General features: G+C 36.9%; 1 protein-coding gene across 2 annotated transcripts in view; it reads right to left on the bottom strand.

Moving 5' to 3' along the window:
- The window catches only part of oca2 (oculocutaneous albinism II), a 118,629-nt gene extending 103,027 nt beyond the window's left edge, over positions 1–15,602 (bottom strand). Inside the window, exons 1-3 of one of the 2 annotated variants that reach the window (XM_067458455.1) lie at positions 15,386–15,602; positions 8,677–8,945; positions 689–938 (exon numbers count right to left, since the gene is read on the bottom strand). In XM_067458455.1, coding sequence (XP_067314556.1) covers positions 689–918 — 230 coding nt within the window. In that variant the 5' untranslated portion in view covers positions 919–938; positions 8,677–8,945; positions 15,386–15,602. Of the gene's footprint in view, positions 1–688; positions 939–1,323; positions 1,390–8,676; positions 8,946–15,385 lie in introns of those variants that run through there. The other variant, XM_067458454.1, reaches the window with a different exon arrangement.
- Between the last annotated feature and the right edge of the window lie 1,530 nt (positions 15,603–17,132).

The following is a 17,132-nucleotide window of genomic DNA, read 5'->3' as shown; positions in this document are numbered from 1 at the left end:
GCTGATCCAATTCAACTATACCAATAAGCAAATTGTGTTTTATTTTGTTTTTGTTTATATTGCTTATGTGAAGAATGCTGAGCTTTCTTCTCCTGTGTCCTATTCTTTTGTAATCCATAATGGAAGCACAGCTGAAAGGTTTGCTTGAGCTGCGTCCTCTACTGTACATGAGTGAATTTGCATTTTCTTCAGCCTGAGGCTCATTCACTTTTCTTTTGGTTTGAAAGGGGCTTTATATTTATCAAAATAGAACTTTTCCTTGTTTTTATTATTATTAAAAAACACAAAACATAACACATTACTTTCCATAACTAAACTCAATTAGTTACTTTTTAAAACATAATATTGTAAAGCATTAGGCCTACTTTTAAAAGTAACTTTCTTCAGTTCACACAATAAAGGACATTTCTGTTAGAATTTGAATGTTCTCATTTGAAAAAAAATATTTCTTTTTTTCAGATGATGAAAGGGTCAATGTGATTTTTTTAATACCCCAATGACTTTGAAAAATTATTTTGTGTTCCCTAGAGAAGTAAGTAAGTATTTTTGTTTGGAACAGTTAGAATCAGTAAAAGATGATGATGATGATGATGATGATGTATGGATTTTAATTTAGGGGTGAACTATCCCTTTAACAGAATTCAGATTAAGTATTACATAGTTAAAACCCCAAAAACTACTGTCTTACCTATCCTCTTGATGGACGTCGGTGTAGATTATGCAGTGTCCCGAGGGCATGGCTGCAGCCTGCAGCAATTTCTGTGTCTCTCTTTTTCCAGAGAATCCCTCCAGCAGACGAAGCTCATCAAAGTTCCCAGCCACAGTGTCAGACTTTCTGCTGCCTACCCTGCTGGAGTGGCCCTGGCCTCCGGTTTGAGACATCTCCACCTCAATATTACTCTTATTCTCCAGGTACATCTTCACTTCGGCACACTGGACTGGGGGAAAAAGGGAACATTGAGGTCAAATGATTTCTTAATGCAGCATAAGTGTTATTTTTATGGTAACTAGCAGTTGAGACAGGTCTTTTGACACTTACATTTCCAGATTAAAATTTAGGGCCACATAGAATAATGTTGTATAGCAAAAAAAAAGAAAAAAAAATTGATGCAGAACTGAATTACATATGGTTTCATTCCATAAGGATGCACCTGCCCCCTCTAGTGCTTCATATACATATAGCAAATAGACTCAAATACAATTCACACATTTTCAAGACTCATTGTAATTAACTAGACACATTAGATATATGGAATAATATGTATTTATCCACAGAAGTGTGAGCTATACATGTCAATTTATCTGTTTAATAAAATACCTTACCCATTTGTTGAGTAAAAAAAACAAAAAAACATAACCATACACGCAACCAAGTAGCCAACTTTTCTCTATTTACAGATATGACGAGACAGACGGGCGAGTATCATATGTATAATTTCCTGCAAAATCCATCCCGCTTTTGCTGCATTTGCAAACTTCCCTTAGCACTTACTCTTGGAGGAATCCCGGGTGCCATTTTGAAGTGCTCTCAACTTCTTCAAGGTTATTTGGACAGACCTTCTGACAGGAAGGATCTCTCAGTATATCCGTCCAAAAGCTAAAGTAACTGACTTGTTGCCCTGCTGCCTTATCAGGCAGTGCCTTTGGCGGCAAAGTTTGCACAAGGCGGCACCTCACAAAAGTAATTTCAGACCGACTTAAACATTCAGAGGCAGCATAACGGTTTAATGATCTACAGCAAAATAGAGCGAGCTTTGATGAAAACTAAGCAAATATTTAATTACTACAATAGTAATTTCTCGCTAGAAGTTACTTTAGAAGTGGAAAACATTACACAAACCAAACACAGCCACTTTCAGAACGCATTATTTTTAGATCAACTGTCACAGAATAGAAAGCACAGGATTGAGGTATATCAAAGGATACATCTATGCTGCCTTCAAAAATCGATCAAATGATGGTATCTCAGGAGACAGGAAGTGAAGGCAATGTGCCTTGAAGATGTCAAGTCTATCTTGAAATGCAGCATTTTCAAGCTTTCTTGGAAAGATGCTTGGAAAATGCTTCCTTCGGAGGACACATTTAAAGGCATGAAGGCATCAAGCCACGTCCGAATCTAATGTTTGCTTCACTTCCTGTCTACTGAGATACCTTCATCTGATCAAGTTTTGAAGGCATCATACACATATCCTTCGCTGCCTTTGATATCTCACAATCCTGTGCTTTCCATTCAACTGACAATTTAGCTGAGGGGAAACAATGGCGTCTGAAAGTTGTTTGCTGGTCAGTTTGTGTAAATGTAGGCTATTTTTTTTTTCTTTCATTCAATATTTTTCACTTCTGATGTAATTTATAGCGAGAAATTACTAATGTAGTAAATATGTGTTTATGCTATCTATCTATATGCTATCTGCCTCACCAAAAAAAAAAATGGCCTCAATGTCAATGCAACACGATTGTGACATCACAGCAGATTGCGCTCAATATACCCAAGGGGGTAATCTAGCACTCGGAAAGCGTTCCACCCATAGGGGCGACCATTGCTAACCAAGCCATCACCTGCTGTTAGCATCCCATTGACTCCCATTCATTTTTGAGTCACTTTGACAGTGAATAACTTTACATCTGAGGCGTTTAAAGACTCCATTTGTCCATTGTTTATTTCTAAAGAAACACGACAATGCATAAAAGGCTCCGTTACCTTGTATCTTACACGATCGCCCCGCAGAAGCTGTTTTTGTAAAAATAGGCTAACGATTGCGTCATAACCAATGCGACTGTCGCACAGTTAAGAAATTACCGTATAGACCTGAGGAGACGCTCGCAGGCAATCTTTTACTGTCTATGAGACAGTCGGGGGGACGTGGAGACATAAAGTCTGATAAAGTCAGGGGAGAAGAATGGGGAGAAGCCCATAGTGAGCCAAAAGCAACGGGAGAAAATATTAAAACAACGTGATTCAGATTTTGTCAAGCTCAGTCTGAGCCTGCGCAGTTCGCTCAGCCATCAGGAAGTGAGTGCTCCTTTACTGACATCACTTTCCGCCATTGAAGTCAATGGGATAGCTCTGTCCATTTCTTTTACTGTCTATGAATTTACCCCCACAAAAGTCTAGGTGGAATCCAAAATCGCCTCTAAACCCTATTCCCTACTTCTTTGAATGTGTACAGTGCATCGGCTGCACACTTGTTAGTGGTCCAATGTGGAATTGAATGATTGCACTTAATAAAGTGATATAAAGATTTCGGACACCACTACAAATAGCTTTCCCTTTAAATAATGCCCTATTTAAGGGTAGCCTTTAGGGGGGTGATTTCGGAGTAATTTTCACATTTAACCACTAAGCAAGCTACCTTTTTTGAAAACAGTTATAGTTCTGTGTAATTTTTTATATGTTCTGCAACATAACAAGCATATATAGACCTAAAGAATTGTGCATATTTAAGGAATAAGGAAACATTTAATTTAAGAAAAAAAAATGCAGATTCCAAGTGATCAAGGGCTTTGTGCATTCCATTTAAACATCCTATGTACGGGGGTAAAAATCAACCCACGGAAGAAAAAAAAAATCCCATGGGAAGTAGACTTGGCAACAAGGTTAGAGAGCCTCCCTCTGTCTTGAGCCTCGCTAACGCTGCGTTTAAGTTAATTTTTTTATGTCCTTTCCTCGCTAACATCCCTCCGTCTTATTCACGCGGGCTGCATGTCATCATTTCTTACGTTGCACGAGTGCCCACTACTGGTGGAACCCTTGCAATGTGTTTAACACTGTAAGGCCACTTGGAATCCACAATGGAGCTGATTATTATTTACATTTTATCATTTACACTTTTTTTTCTCCTCTTGAGTTTTACGCATCATGCTATCTGCCTGTAGGCCTATATATTTGGGCTATAAAAAGCTATATTCATATATTCATAATTCATATTTTATTATTTTCCATTAAATATTAAAGCTGTAGCTTTTTGCACTCTAGCAGTTAATAAACAGAACTGCAAGCATCTTGCGGAAGAACATTACAGCCGGAGCTACTTCTCACTGTTTATGTCTATGGCGAGTCAGTCACGCAGTGACTCCTATCAGACCAGTCTGAAATAGTCCCAATATAAACACTTGTTATAAGTATACATAATGATTCAGGGTAAGACAAAAACACGGTTTGAAAAATGGCTTCATGTTCTCATTCTATTTTTTTTTTGTAAATCTTGAAAAACAGTAGCTTTAAAAAACAAACCAAAATGATAATACACTAGATGAAGTTAAACGCACTTTCAAACGGAGGTTCCCCAAGGGAAACTGCTTACGGAAAGTGCTTGCAAGTGTATGTCTAAAAGTGGCCCTACTTCCTGGTGGAAATCTTGAAATGGTAAAAAGAAACACCCTAAGCATCTAAAATTCTAAAATATGAACACTTACAATAGGCTTATGAATTATGAATCAGGGTAATACAAAAACACATTTTGGAAGAAGGATTGATGATTTAGGGTTTAAGGGTCTCATGACCGTACTCCCTCCGAGTCATTCACACAAAGACCTGTCATACACACCTAGCTACACCTTTAATATGTACACCTTTAATAACTTGGATATGAGCTGAAACACAATGGACGTATACTGACAGCATCTATGCACAGCTTTAGAAAATGTCAAAAATCTTTTCAAATCCTTTATACCTTAAATAGATTGATATTGTCGCAATGTACTGTTGTATAGATATTTTTAAGCCTTTAAACTAAACCCACCCTTGTACTCCATTGTTGGTATTAAGTAAAACTAAACACTTATAAAAATATAAATAACATAAATATTCTGAAAAACTTTTAAAAATGTAAATATTAGCATTTTTGAAATAACTGAAATAAATAAATCAAAGCTAAATAAATATTTTTAAGGAAGACAAAAGTCACATAAAAGTACTAAAACCTGAACTAAAATGGAAATTATAATAAGGCATATTTCATATTCATAAAATTTGTTGATTTAATAACACTAAAATAACACTGCCCTACTCTAAATTTAACGACTTCTCTCCCATATAAAATAGAGAGGTCTAGACACACACTATTGTACTGATCAGTGGTCACATTAATATAGTTCATTAATACAACTATTATCTAGATATTTTACACCATATGAAGTCAAATTAGTTAAAGTTCACAAATGTGATGAAATTAAACATACTGTATTGCATTAATCTCAGTCAATCTAAATACAATACAATTCAACTTAATTCCATGAATTAAATTTTCCACAAGCCGATTCAATAATGAAATCACTACTCATAAGAATGAGCAATAGTAATTGTTTTAGCAAGCCTCACTCCTTAGATTGACTTTATTAAACAGCTCCCCCAAGTGGAACTTGGGAGAAAAGTCAGGACACAACATCAAATAAAAACCTCTTTTTTACTAACAGATTGCCTGCCTTGAATAAGGTCTCCATAAGAGCAGATCAAGCTTAGTGACATTTTTAAAAAATATTATTGAGTATGACATCACTTCACACATTACACACGCCTATGAGATTAGAGCTATTTCTGTCTATGACCAATCGTTTTGATGTGTTTAAAAGTGAAAGAAAAAAAGAGAGCTATTATGTCCTTGAGCACTAACTAATATAGTCTTTAGCAACCATAGGGAGTGAGAAAAAAAAGACCACCAAAAAAGTGCCACGACTAATCAATGAGACGGCAAAACAATAATGTTTAAGGAATAATTAGTTATGGGGCCGATAAACCCCTCTTCTGGAGTGTCCAAGGTAATTGGATTGACTAGAGGTCACCCTTTTCTCAAAGATCTGTGTGCTACAGTTCAGACACAGAGGAGAGTCATTGTGTGTTGAAAGCTCAAGGTCTGCTTTAATGGACACTTGGGTATATCAGTAACCTGTGACCAATGACCAGTGACCGGTGCTTGTTTGGTTTCTCACTGTTGCTGAACCAAACAAGGTCTTTATTGTGCCAGTCATTACAAAAGTGTGTTAACAGCCTGCAGAAACATGCAATCCTTCAGTAGACTGTTATTTCTCTTTCTACCCCAATTAAAATCAGGCTTTAGTTTGCAAGTCTCAGGGTGGGCCGGACAGTAAGATGGTTGGGGGATTCAAAAGCAGATGTAGTTGCAGATGACATTGACATTACTAGAAAGTCATTCTGCAAACACCAAACTTTAATATTGAATTATTTATTAACTTATTTAAATCAGTGGTTTAGAATTGTATTTTACGCCATTTTAATTAACAATAATGAGATGTTTACTAATTAAAACATAAAATGGATTTGCAGCTTATATCATTTTTTTCCTCTAAAATAGATAAAATAATAGATAGAACTATAGAATGATAGACAGACAGATCGACCTAATGAACAGTCGCTAAAAAGAATGAATGAACGATAGAAAGAATGAACAATCGATAGAACGAATGATCGATAGAAAGAAAAAACAAATGAACAATATAAAGAATGAATGATCGCTAGAAAGAGAAAAAACAAACAAACAATATAAAGAATGAATGATCGATAGAAAGAAGGACTGATCCACTGAACGAATGATCGATAGAACAAACGATTTATAGAAAGAACAATCAATAGAAATAAATAAATAAACAAACGTTAAAAAGAACGAATGAAATAACAAATTAACGATTGATTGAACAAATGAGCGATAGAAAGAAAGAAAGGTAACACTCTACAATACGGGTGCATTAATATGCATTATTTCATGCTTAGTTAATGCACAGATAATCATGAGTTAATGTATTACTAATCGTGAACTAACCCATTTATTAATGATTATTACATCAGCAACTAATAAAGATTCTACATGATTAATAGATTAAGTAATCATTAAATTGTTATTAGTTAAATATGTAATTTTTGTATTAATTCCTTAATAAAATATTATATTAACTAACAATGTAAATTAATGTGTTAACTACCACAAGGGGTCAAAGCCATGCATTTCAACTTCCAATTGTCTGCTTTAATTAATCATCAGCTAATGATTTATAAAGGTGTCATGTCGTCATGACTTTACTTGTTGGGGCATATGACTATTTTGATGCAATTTAGTGCACTCGTATTGTAAAGTGTTACCGAAAGGAACAAACGATTGATAGAAAGAAATAAAGAACGAACGAACAATTGATAGATAAAGAATGAATGACAGAATGACAGAATGACAGAAAGAAAGAAAGAAAGAAAGAAAGAAAGAAAGAAAGAAAGAAAGAAAGAAAGAAAGAAAGAAAGAAAGAAAGAAAGAAAGAAAGAAAGAAAGAAAGAAAGAAAGAAAGAAAGAAAGAAAGAAAGAAAGAAAGAAAGAAAGAACAAAAATATGCTCAGTCAAGTTCCTCCACACCGCTATCCCCTCTCCAGCAAACTTTACACGTGGTACAATGCAGTCAGCAAGTACTGTTCTCCTGGCAACCGCCAAACCCAGACTCGTCCATCGGATTGCCAGACAGAGAAGCGTGATTGGTAAATTCAGAGAACACGTTTTCACTGCTCTAGTGTCCAGTGGTGGCGTGCTTTACACCACTGCATCTGACACTTTGCATTGCACTTGGTGGTGTAAGGCTTGGATGCTTCTGCTTGGCCATGGAAACCTTCTAGAAGCTGTCTATGTACTGTTCTCGAGCTAATCTGAAGGCCACATGAAGTTTGGAGGTCTATAGCTACTGAGTCTGCAGAAAGTTGGTGACTTCTGATCACTGTGTGCCTCAGCATGCGCTGACCCCACTCATGATTTTACGTGGCCTACCACTTAGTGGCTGAGTTGCTGTTGTTCCAATTGCATCCACTTTGTTACAATACCAATAACAGTTGACCAGTGAGGAAATTTAACGAATGGACTTAATGCACAGGTGGCAACCTTTCACAGTACCATGCCCTGAATTCAATGAGCTCCTGAGAGCGACCCATTCTTTCACATATATCTGCATGCCTAGGTGCTTGATTTTACATGCGATCATGGAAGTGATTGAAACACCTGAATTCAATAATTTGGAGGGGTCTCCCAATACTTTTGGCGATGGATGGATGGATGGATGGATGGATGGATGGATGGATGGATGGATGGATGGGTGGGTGGATGGATGGATGGATGGATGGATGGATGGATAGAATTGTTCTATATTTTATCTGAGAGCAAAGCCTTGAGGTTTTTCCTTTGAATCAGAGCAATATTAATCTGCTTAAAAGCCTTAACACACACAAAGCTCTCACACACTCTCTCCAGACATTACTGCACATTGCTCCCTCCCTCCTCTCTCTCTCTCTCTCTCTCTCTCTCTCTCTCAGTGTGGGAAGAAATATTATAATCAATTGAAAAATGCATTCAGTGATAATACTGTGTGAAAAGGAGAACATTTTAAATCAAATAAAAAAAATGTTTGTGTGTGTGTGGATATAAAAAATAAACTGCAGCCCACACTTACATAAAACAAAAATATTGAAATGACATGGTCTGGAATTATATTCAAATTCAACATTTAAATTACATCCAAAATCAAAGTTTAAATACACAGTGTATACTAATTATAAATTAATTCAATTCATTGTTGTAATTTTGTAACCAAGAAATAAATTAATGTATTTAAATAAAAAATGAAAATATGGACATATTTTACCCATTGTGTATAATTGTAACAATTCTTTGTTTTGCAACAAAAACTCCTTACCTGTCAATGCAGAGAATTAAATGGTGAAGTGGACAATACGATGATGATGATGATGATGATGATGATGATGATGATGATATTATAACATTAAAACAAATATCAAAAATCTTGTAGGTCCAAACAGGTCTGACTAGCTCATGAGTTCCAGACACAGGCTGCAGGTTTTCATGAGCTCAGGAGGAGGAGGAGGAGGAGGAGGAAGATGCTCACTCTTTAAATGGAAGTTGTAGACTTCTTCGAGGAGATGGAGGGAGTGACCCACAGCGAATCTGCACACAGACAGGCGAGAGTGAAAGAGTGAATACACAGCCCTCCCTCTTTCCTGTTCTCCCCTCAGATACTTTGTGAAAGTGGACTCATTAACTCTGGTAGCGTTTAAGGCATGCCCAACTTTCCCTCACCCACCCCTTCAAACCAAAACAATGCACACAATGATTGTTTCAAATTAACAGTTTCTTGTGCACACACTCATATTACTCACTAGCAACTTACTATGCATGACGTTATTGCTTAAAGCTTCAACTTACGAGAGCTGAAGGAATCTCACTGCCCTACTTTACATCCGTCTTACTGCCCAAGACTTTCTTTTATAAGGTGTGCTCTAATCCATCTCCTTTTCTGAATAACAAATAATCAACTGGTGTCAGCACGGACGAGGAGACATACCATGCAGATCAATGGCAGGGGTCACAGAGATGGCCAAAAATGTCAGAGGTTATTTAACCAAGTAAAAAATAAAAGAGGTCATATGACATAATTTTTATGCATCAAAGTAAGCGTTAAAGCACAAAAGATATACACACACACACACACACACACACACACACACACACACACACATATTATATTTATATATTATGTTTTGAAATAGCCAGAAGGAAAGCAGACGAGAGCTGAGTGATCATGGAGGTGATGTGGTGTATCACACGGGTCGGAAAGAGTGCCGTTGATCGCTGTGGGAAAGAGGAAAGAGTGAGAGAGACTTTCATGTGACTTCTAGTAGATTCTGGATTTTGGCCCAGTGCACACAGTCTGAGGTCTTTACTCATCCACACTTTTGTCTGAGGGTTATGGCCAATATAATAACATAATTATTATCCACATTTGTACATTAAACGTACATTAATTAAAGGGATGGTTCACCCAAAAATGAAAATTTGATGTTTATCTGCTTACCCCCAGGGCATCTAAGATGTAGGTGTGTTTGTTTCTTTAGTAGAACACGAATGAAGATTTTGAACTCCAACCGTTGCTTGTATAATGCCTGTAGACCTGCATTATACAAGCAATGGTTGGAGTTCAAAATCTTCATTCGTGTTCTACTAAAGAAACAAACACACCTACATCTTAGATGCCCTGGGGGTAAGCAGATAAACGTCAAATTAATTTTTTTGGATGAACTATCCCTTTTATAGTCCAAAAAATCTATGACATTGGAAAAAATTACACAAGTAAAATCTATACAAAACAATGGTTTTCGCCTTTATGCAGCTGCTTGATTGGTTAGCTGATTGCTGTCGACTCGTGATACTGGCGAACTCGTGATACTGGCCAACAGCACTAAGCACGCACTTTTGCTGGTACACTTGATTATTATTATCATCATAAAGTTTTCATTAACTTCACTAGGCTGTACAAAAAGGGAATTGTAACTGGCTATGGGATGAGCTGTCAATCTAGAACTATTGGACCAATGGTGAAGCTAAGACCCGCCCCTGATTTACATGAAACTCGAACTGCAACATTTGGAAATTCAAAGCGCAGAATGCAGATACAAGAGTAAAGGAGAAAAGAACACAGGCATACAATTTTTTTTTTAAAGATCAGAAAAGACAACTTAATTCATGATTCAGTTCAGCAATATTTGTTTGACTCATGTTTATTATTTTTATTTCTGTGACCGCATTGTTTGTGAATCTGGTTAACTTTGCATTGATTTTTCAGTTTTGCACGTTATATTATCGCATGTGTTTTTAAAATTTTGATTCAAGCTGATAATTTTTTATGCGTGACCGCAATACATTTGACGGGACTGATTCCATACATCTCTGTGGTTATGCCAAATTTTTTACCGATCATTTGTTGCAAGGGGTGAGACAAAAACCCGGTGTGGCTCATAAGCCACGGGTTCCTGACCACTGTCCTAAGCAATCACAGCAAAAATAATGAAAGAATAATCAAAGAAAAAAAAGTTCTTATTGAAACCATGTTCCTGTTAAACATGAATATGAAATATAGATATGTCTGAGTCACTAATGAAACAAGAAAATCTGTGATATTAACATAATCAAGTTTTAAACAAACTTGTAGAGATCATGCTGAAGTGCTGCTGTCATTAAGGTAAAAGGGAGACTTTTTCCTCGTTTTAACATGCACTGATGATGGCATGATACTGAAGAGGGAACTGATTTGAGAGTAATCAAGAAACTACTGCTTCAATCAGGTGGCGGTTTTGATTAAATGTATATTTCCTAAGCACTTCTTGCACAGTTTACAAAGAATAAACCCTGGATGTAATGTAGCATTATGTCAGCGTGATTCTGTGCATGGGAGTCCATTTATACTGGTGAACATCAGTATATATATATATATATATATATATATATATATATATATATATATATATATATATATATATATATATATATATATAAAAGCCTATATATATATATATATATATATATATATATATATGCATAATATGTGGCCTCCAATGAAAAAACCTCCAATGAACCCAGCCATCAAAGGATCCCAGCCGTCTGAGCTCCCCTAATTACAAAATTCCTCCAAAAGTCAGTTCTGAAAAAACTGCCCACACACATGCCCTCCTACAAAGGTGGGTGCTTATGCAACCCAACTGAATGAATTCAGCTCTTCTTACATAACATTTCATTTACTGAATCGACAGGAAGAGCAAGAAGTAATACCATGGTCAGTAAACCATTTACCAGTGGTTTTGGCACTGTGAGCAGGTGCCAGGTATTGCTGAAAAACGAAATCTTCATCTCCATAAAGCTTTTCAGCAGATTGAAGCATTAAGTGCTCCAAAATCTCCTGATAGCTAGCTGCATTGACCCTGCCCTTGATAAAGCACAGTGGACCAACACCAGCAGCTGACATGGCACCCCAGACCATCACTGACTGTGGGTGCTTGACACTGGACTTCAGGCATTTTGGCATTTCCTTCTCCCCAGTCTTCCTCCAGACTCTGGCACCTTGATTTCCTAATGACATGCAAAATTTGCTCACATCCGAAAAAAGTACTTTAGACCACTGAGCAACAGTCCAGTGCTGCTTCTCTGTAGCCCAAAGTGTCTTGACCTGGGGAACGCGGCACCTGTAGCCCATTTCCTGCACACGCCTGTGCACGGTGGCTCTGGATGTGTCTACTCCAGACTCAGTCCACTGCTTCCGCAGGTCCCCCAAGGTCTGGAATCGGTCCTTCTCCACAATCTTCCTCTGGGTCCGGTCACCTCTTCTCATTGTGCAGTGTTTTTTTGCCACACTTTTTCCTTCCCACAGACTTCCCACTGAGGTGCCTTGATACAATTTCTTTCTGTGTCTTACCTCTCGCTTGAGGGTGTCAATGATGGCCTTCTGGACAGCAGTCAGGTCGGCAGTCTTACCCATGATTGCGGTTTTGAGTAATGAACCAGGCTGGGAGATTTTAAAAGCCTCAGGAATCTTTTGCAGGTGTTTAGAGTTAATTAGTTGATTCAGATGATTAGGTTAATAGTTCGTTTAGAGAACCTTTTCATGATATGCTAATTTTTTTATATACATACATATACACGCACTACATACTGTGTCAGTGCGTGTGTGTATGTGTATATGCACATACATACATATACATATATATGTGTATGTGTGTATATGTATGTATGTATGTATGTATGTATGTATGTATGTATGTATATGTATATATATATATATATATATATACACATACATACATATACACACATGCACATACATACACGCACTGACACAGTATGTAGTGCGTGTATATGTGTGTATGTGCATATACACATACACACACGCACTGACACAGTGGTCAAAATTGTTGGTACCCCTGGTAAATAAGATCAAATATGGCTGTAAAAATGTATTTGCATTGTTGATCCTTTTTATCTTTTATTTAAAAAAAATTAAAAACAAAACAAAAATCCAACCTTTCATTGAAGTAAATGAAAAAGTTCTCCAAAACACGCTGGCCACAATTGTTGGAACCCCTAGAATGTTTTATGAGTAAAATATCTCTGAAGTATAATTACATTAATATTTACATTTTTTAGCACACCAGGGTGACAAGGAACATGAAATTGCCCAGCTATGATGTCTCGTTTCACAGGAGTATAAATATAAGGAGGCACAAAAGCCAAATTCCCTTAATCATTTATCACAATGAGTAAAACCGCAGAATATACTTCTGATGTGCAACAAAAGATTGTTGAGTTTCACAAAATAGAAAGTGGCTGTATAGCTAAAGCATTGAAAATCCCCATTTCCACCATAAGGGCAATAATTTAAAAGCTCCAATCAACTAAATATGTTACGAATCTGCCTGGAAGAGGACGTCTGTGTATATTGTCCTAATGCACGGCAAGGAGGAACGTTTGAGTGCACAAAGACTCTCCAAGGATCACAGATGGAGAATAGCAGAGATTAGTTGAGTCTTGGGGTCAGAAAGCCTAATCTAAAATCTAACAACCCCTACATCACCACATGTTGTTTGGGAGGGTTTCAAGAGAAAGAAACTCCAGCATATTCAGCTGTCAGACACGACTGGGAATATAAAAGTGACCGATATGGTTCTGTGGTCAGATGAAACAATAAAAAGATCTTTTTGGCAGCAAATTTACCAAATGTGTTTGGTGCAAATAAGGAAATAAAATACCACTGGATCTTTAATGTTGAGGGCCTATTCTTTTTGCTAGAGGTCCTGGACATCTTGTTCAGAGACATGATATCATGGATTCTAGCAAATACCAAAAGTTAAAAAAAAATAAAAAAAAATAAAAACACCTGATGGATTCTGCTAGAAATCTTATAATGGGCTGTGGTTGGATCTTCCATCAGGACAACCATCCAAAACAAACATCAAATTCAACACAAATGTTTCACTGAACACAAAATGAAGCTCCATTCCCAGTTCCCTGATCTGAACCCTATAGAGAACAAGTGGAGTGAACTGAAGAGAAGAAGCACCTACATGGATCTGTTGATCTGAAGGATCTGGAGAGATTCAATATGGAGGAATGGTCTCTAATCTCGTCAGGTGTTCTCTAAACTCATCAGGTATTATAGAAGAAGACTAAGAGCTGTTATCTTGGGAAAAGGAGGTTGCAAAAAGAATTTAATAAAAGGTTGCCAACGATTGTGGCCAGCATGTTTTGGAGAAAAGCATTTTTCATAATGTGATTGACCCCCCCCCCCCCCCCCCCCCATTTTCAATTCTTTTAATTCAATGAAAGGTTAGATTTTTTTTTTTTTTAATAAAAGGTCAAAAAGATAAACAATGCAGATTTTTTTACAGCCATATTTGATCATATTTACCAGGGGTACCAACAATTTTGACCAGCGTGTGTGTGTGTGTGTGTGTGTGTGTGTGCGTATTCAGAATGGTTGGGACACTTTTTCCAAGTCATCTCAATGGCAAAACGTGCATGTTTTGTGCATATACATACACACACACACACACGTCTAGTGTGATGTTTTTGACGTAATTGCGCCATCACTGGCGAGCATAGAGCAGTGCAAGATGTGCAATTAAGGTTAAAAAGTATGTTCTTTTTTTTAATGACTGATCGTTTCACTAGATAAAACTCCTTTCCTCGTCTCGGATCACACAGAGCTTCTGAAGTCATTTAAAACTAAACTGATTCGGACCTTCAACATTTTAGTTGCAATGGAACTCAATAGTGAGGAGAAAAATCAAGGAATGTTTTTCTCAAAAACGTGTTTTCCTTTCGACTGAAGAAAGAAAACAATGATCATCTTGGATGATGGAGGTAATCAGGATATTTAATCAGGATGGAGGTAATCAGATGGGGTTAATCAGGATATTTTAATTTGAACTGAACTAAAGGTGCTGTATGTAAGAATGACCGCTAGTGGTTGAAATGGGTACTGCACTCTAAATATAAAATATAGTTTTCCCCGCCCCCCTCCTCCTCAGACTTGACCCTCATGCCAGTTTAAGGACACCCAACAGGAACAAGAGCAGTTGACAATGGAAAGCGAGGAGACTTGCGCGAGTTCATGAGTTGGTTTATCCGTATTTTAATGTGCTTCCGTTTACAGAGATTTTTAGATGGATGCTGAGGCTTTTTAGGTTAGGTAGAATCTGTGATCTCTGACCCAGTTTGTTTGCCGGCTTCCATTGCAGCAAAACCCCGTTTTCCGGCAACTGGCAACCCCGGTGTCTAAACACTATTGGGTAAACTGAAAACATGCATTTTCATACAGACCAAAAGAAAAACAGATATTCTGACACGGAACACAGTTCTTAGAAAAACAGCCAGTTATTTTACTTTGAAATGAGTGTGTAAACTCAGCATGTTTCCTAAATATCTGCAAACATACAATATTTTTTATGCTTTAGTACAGTCAAAAACTTACATATAGCACCTTTAAGACTTTAAGACCTGTGGAAACCCTGTTCAGGCCATTTGAACGATTTGTGAGAAAATGTACAGTAAAGTCTGACCTTGCTGCTGCATTCTAAATGAAGTACAGTTTTACATCCCTGGTTCATTTCTTCTGCCTGCCTGGAGCCAACCCAGCGTAAGTAGAGCACCTGACCTACTCCAGCATAATGCGCTCTGTGATTTCTGCTTATGAAAGAAAGAAAAAAAGCATTAAGACGGTGAAGAATGCTCCTGATTTCACAGCCAAATTAAGCCATCATAAAACACTTCCCCCCTCTTTCCTCTCTGTCATGCACCCCTAATATCCTTTCATCTCCTTAGACTTTGACGCAGAAGATAGAGGAGGCGGGTTTACGATGTAACCTTTGACCTCTGAGCTTACTGCTGTCATCCATTAACAACAAAGTCTGTGAACCAAGAGTAACATACGCCGAGCTAGATGGATCAGCCGACTCACGGGTAAACATCACTTGACTTTCCTCTGGCTGCATGTGGGTGGAAGGGCTCACTCTGCACAAAATAAGCCAGTATGAGTTGTGCAGGTCATTATGGGGATTTTGTTAAACAGTTTATGTCAGTGTTTCAGAGGAATGCGTCTTAAAAGGTCTGAATCCCAGACAAGACCAAAACCAAAGTAGACGGAATCTAAAGCGTGTTAACTTGAAACATGGCAAACTGCTTGCATATTATGGGATTTCAAATATTAGATAAATAATACCGGTAATCCATTTTCAGAATGCGGATGATTTTATTATCATTTATTATTATCCAGTCTCAAAACTGGATAAAAAGTATGACGCAGGGCTTACATTTTCAAATTCGGTAACACTTTAAAATAAGGTTTAATTTGTTTACAAATAAGCATTAACTAACACAAACTTACCATGAGCAATACATTTGTTACTGTATTTGTTAATGTTAGTTAATAAAAATACAGCAGTTCATTATTCATGTTAGTTTAAAGTGCACTAGTTAAAATATAACTTTTGATTTGATTAATGTAGTAATTAACATTAACAAATAATAAATGCTGTAGAAGAGCAGTTCATTATTAATTCATGTTAGCTAATGAAATTTTATTGTAAATTGTTACCTCAAATTTAAACAAAAATTCGCTGGTGGGGTTCAATGTCCCAAAAATATTAAACCATTGATTTATAATATTGCCATTGAGGTCATAGAGCATAACAAAAACAAATACAAGCTGTTGATGTTGGTGAAAATGTAAAAAATAACACACCAAATGCTAGTGTACAAAAGTATAATTAAGTAATTAAGGGAAGAAAAAAAAACATGCACATTTCAATCTCTAGGCTAGTTTTTTCCTCGCTCTCTCTTTAAAATCTGTATAACATTTCTCCCCAATTCAAATGTGCAAATACATGGAAATGCACAATCATTTAAATTCAAAATCAAAACAAAAACACAAAAGGTTCTGAATAGACTCGATCGTTTATATGATGAATGAAAGTTTTTGGGTGAACTGTCCCTTTAAGCGTAATTTAATGCCATGAGATTTAATTTAAAACTTTCTGCTCTAATTTAAAGACATTAAAGTCCCAGTGAACCGGATGTTGCAACTGATTTGATTTCAGTGCTGTGACGTATTTCCAAGTAAAATAGAACAGATTGTCAGGGTTTTACTTCAGCGCTCCTCCTCTCCATCTCTGGCTCATAGGAGACTAACGTTTGGAGAGGAGTGGTTAAGCATATCAAACTCAAGCTTTTAAACTCACATCATCTGAGAAGGAACGCCATTTCAGACCGGAAGTTACTTTTCAGATTTTGATTAAAGATTACCAAGGC

Source organism: Pseudorasbora parva, chromosome 12, assembly GCF_024679245.1.
Source record: "Pseudorasbora parva isolate DD20220531a chromosome 12, ASM2467924v1, whole genome shotgun sequence".
NCBI lineage: Eukaryota > Metazoa > Chordata > Actinopteri > Cypriniformes > Gobionidae > Pseudorasbora > Pseudorasbora parva.
This window is presented reverse-complemented; position numbering and strand designations above follow the sequence as displayed.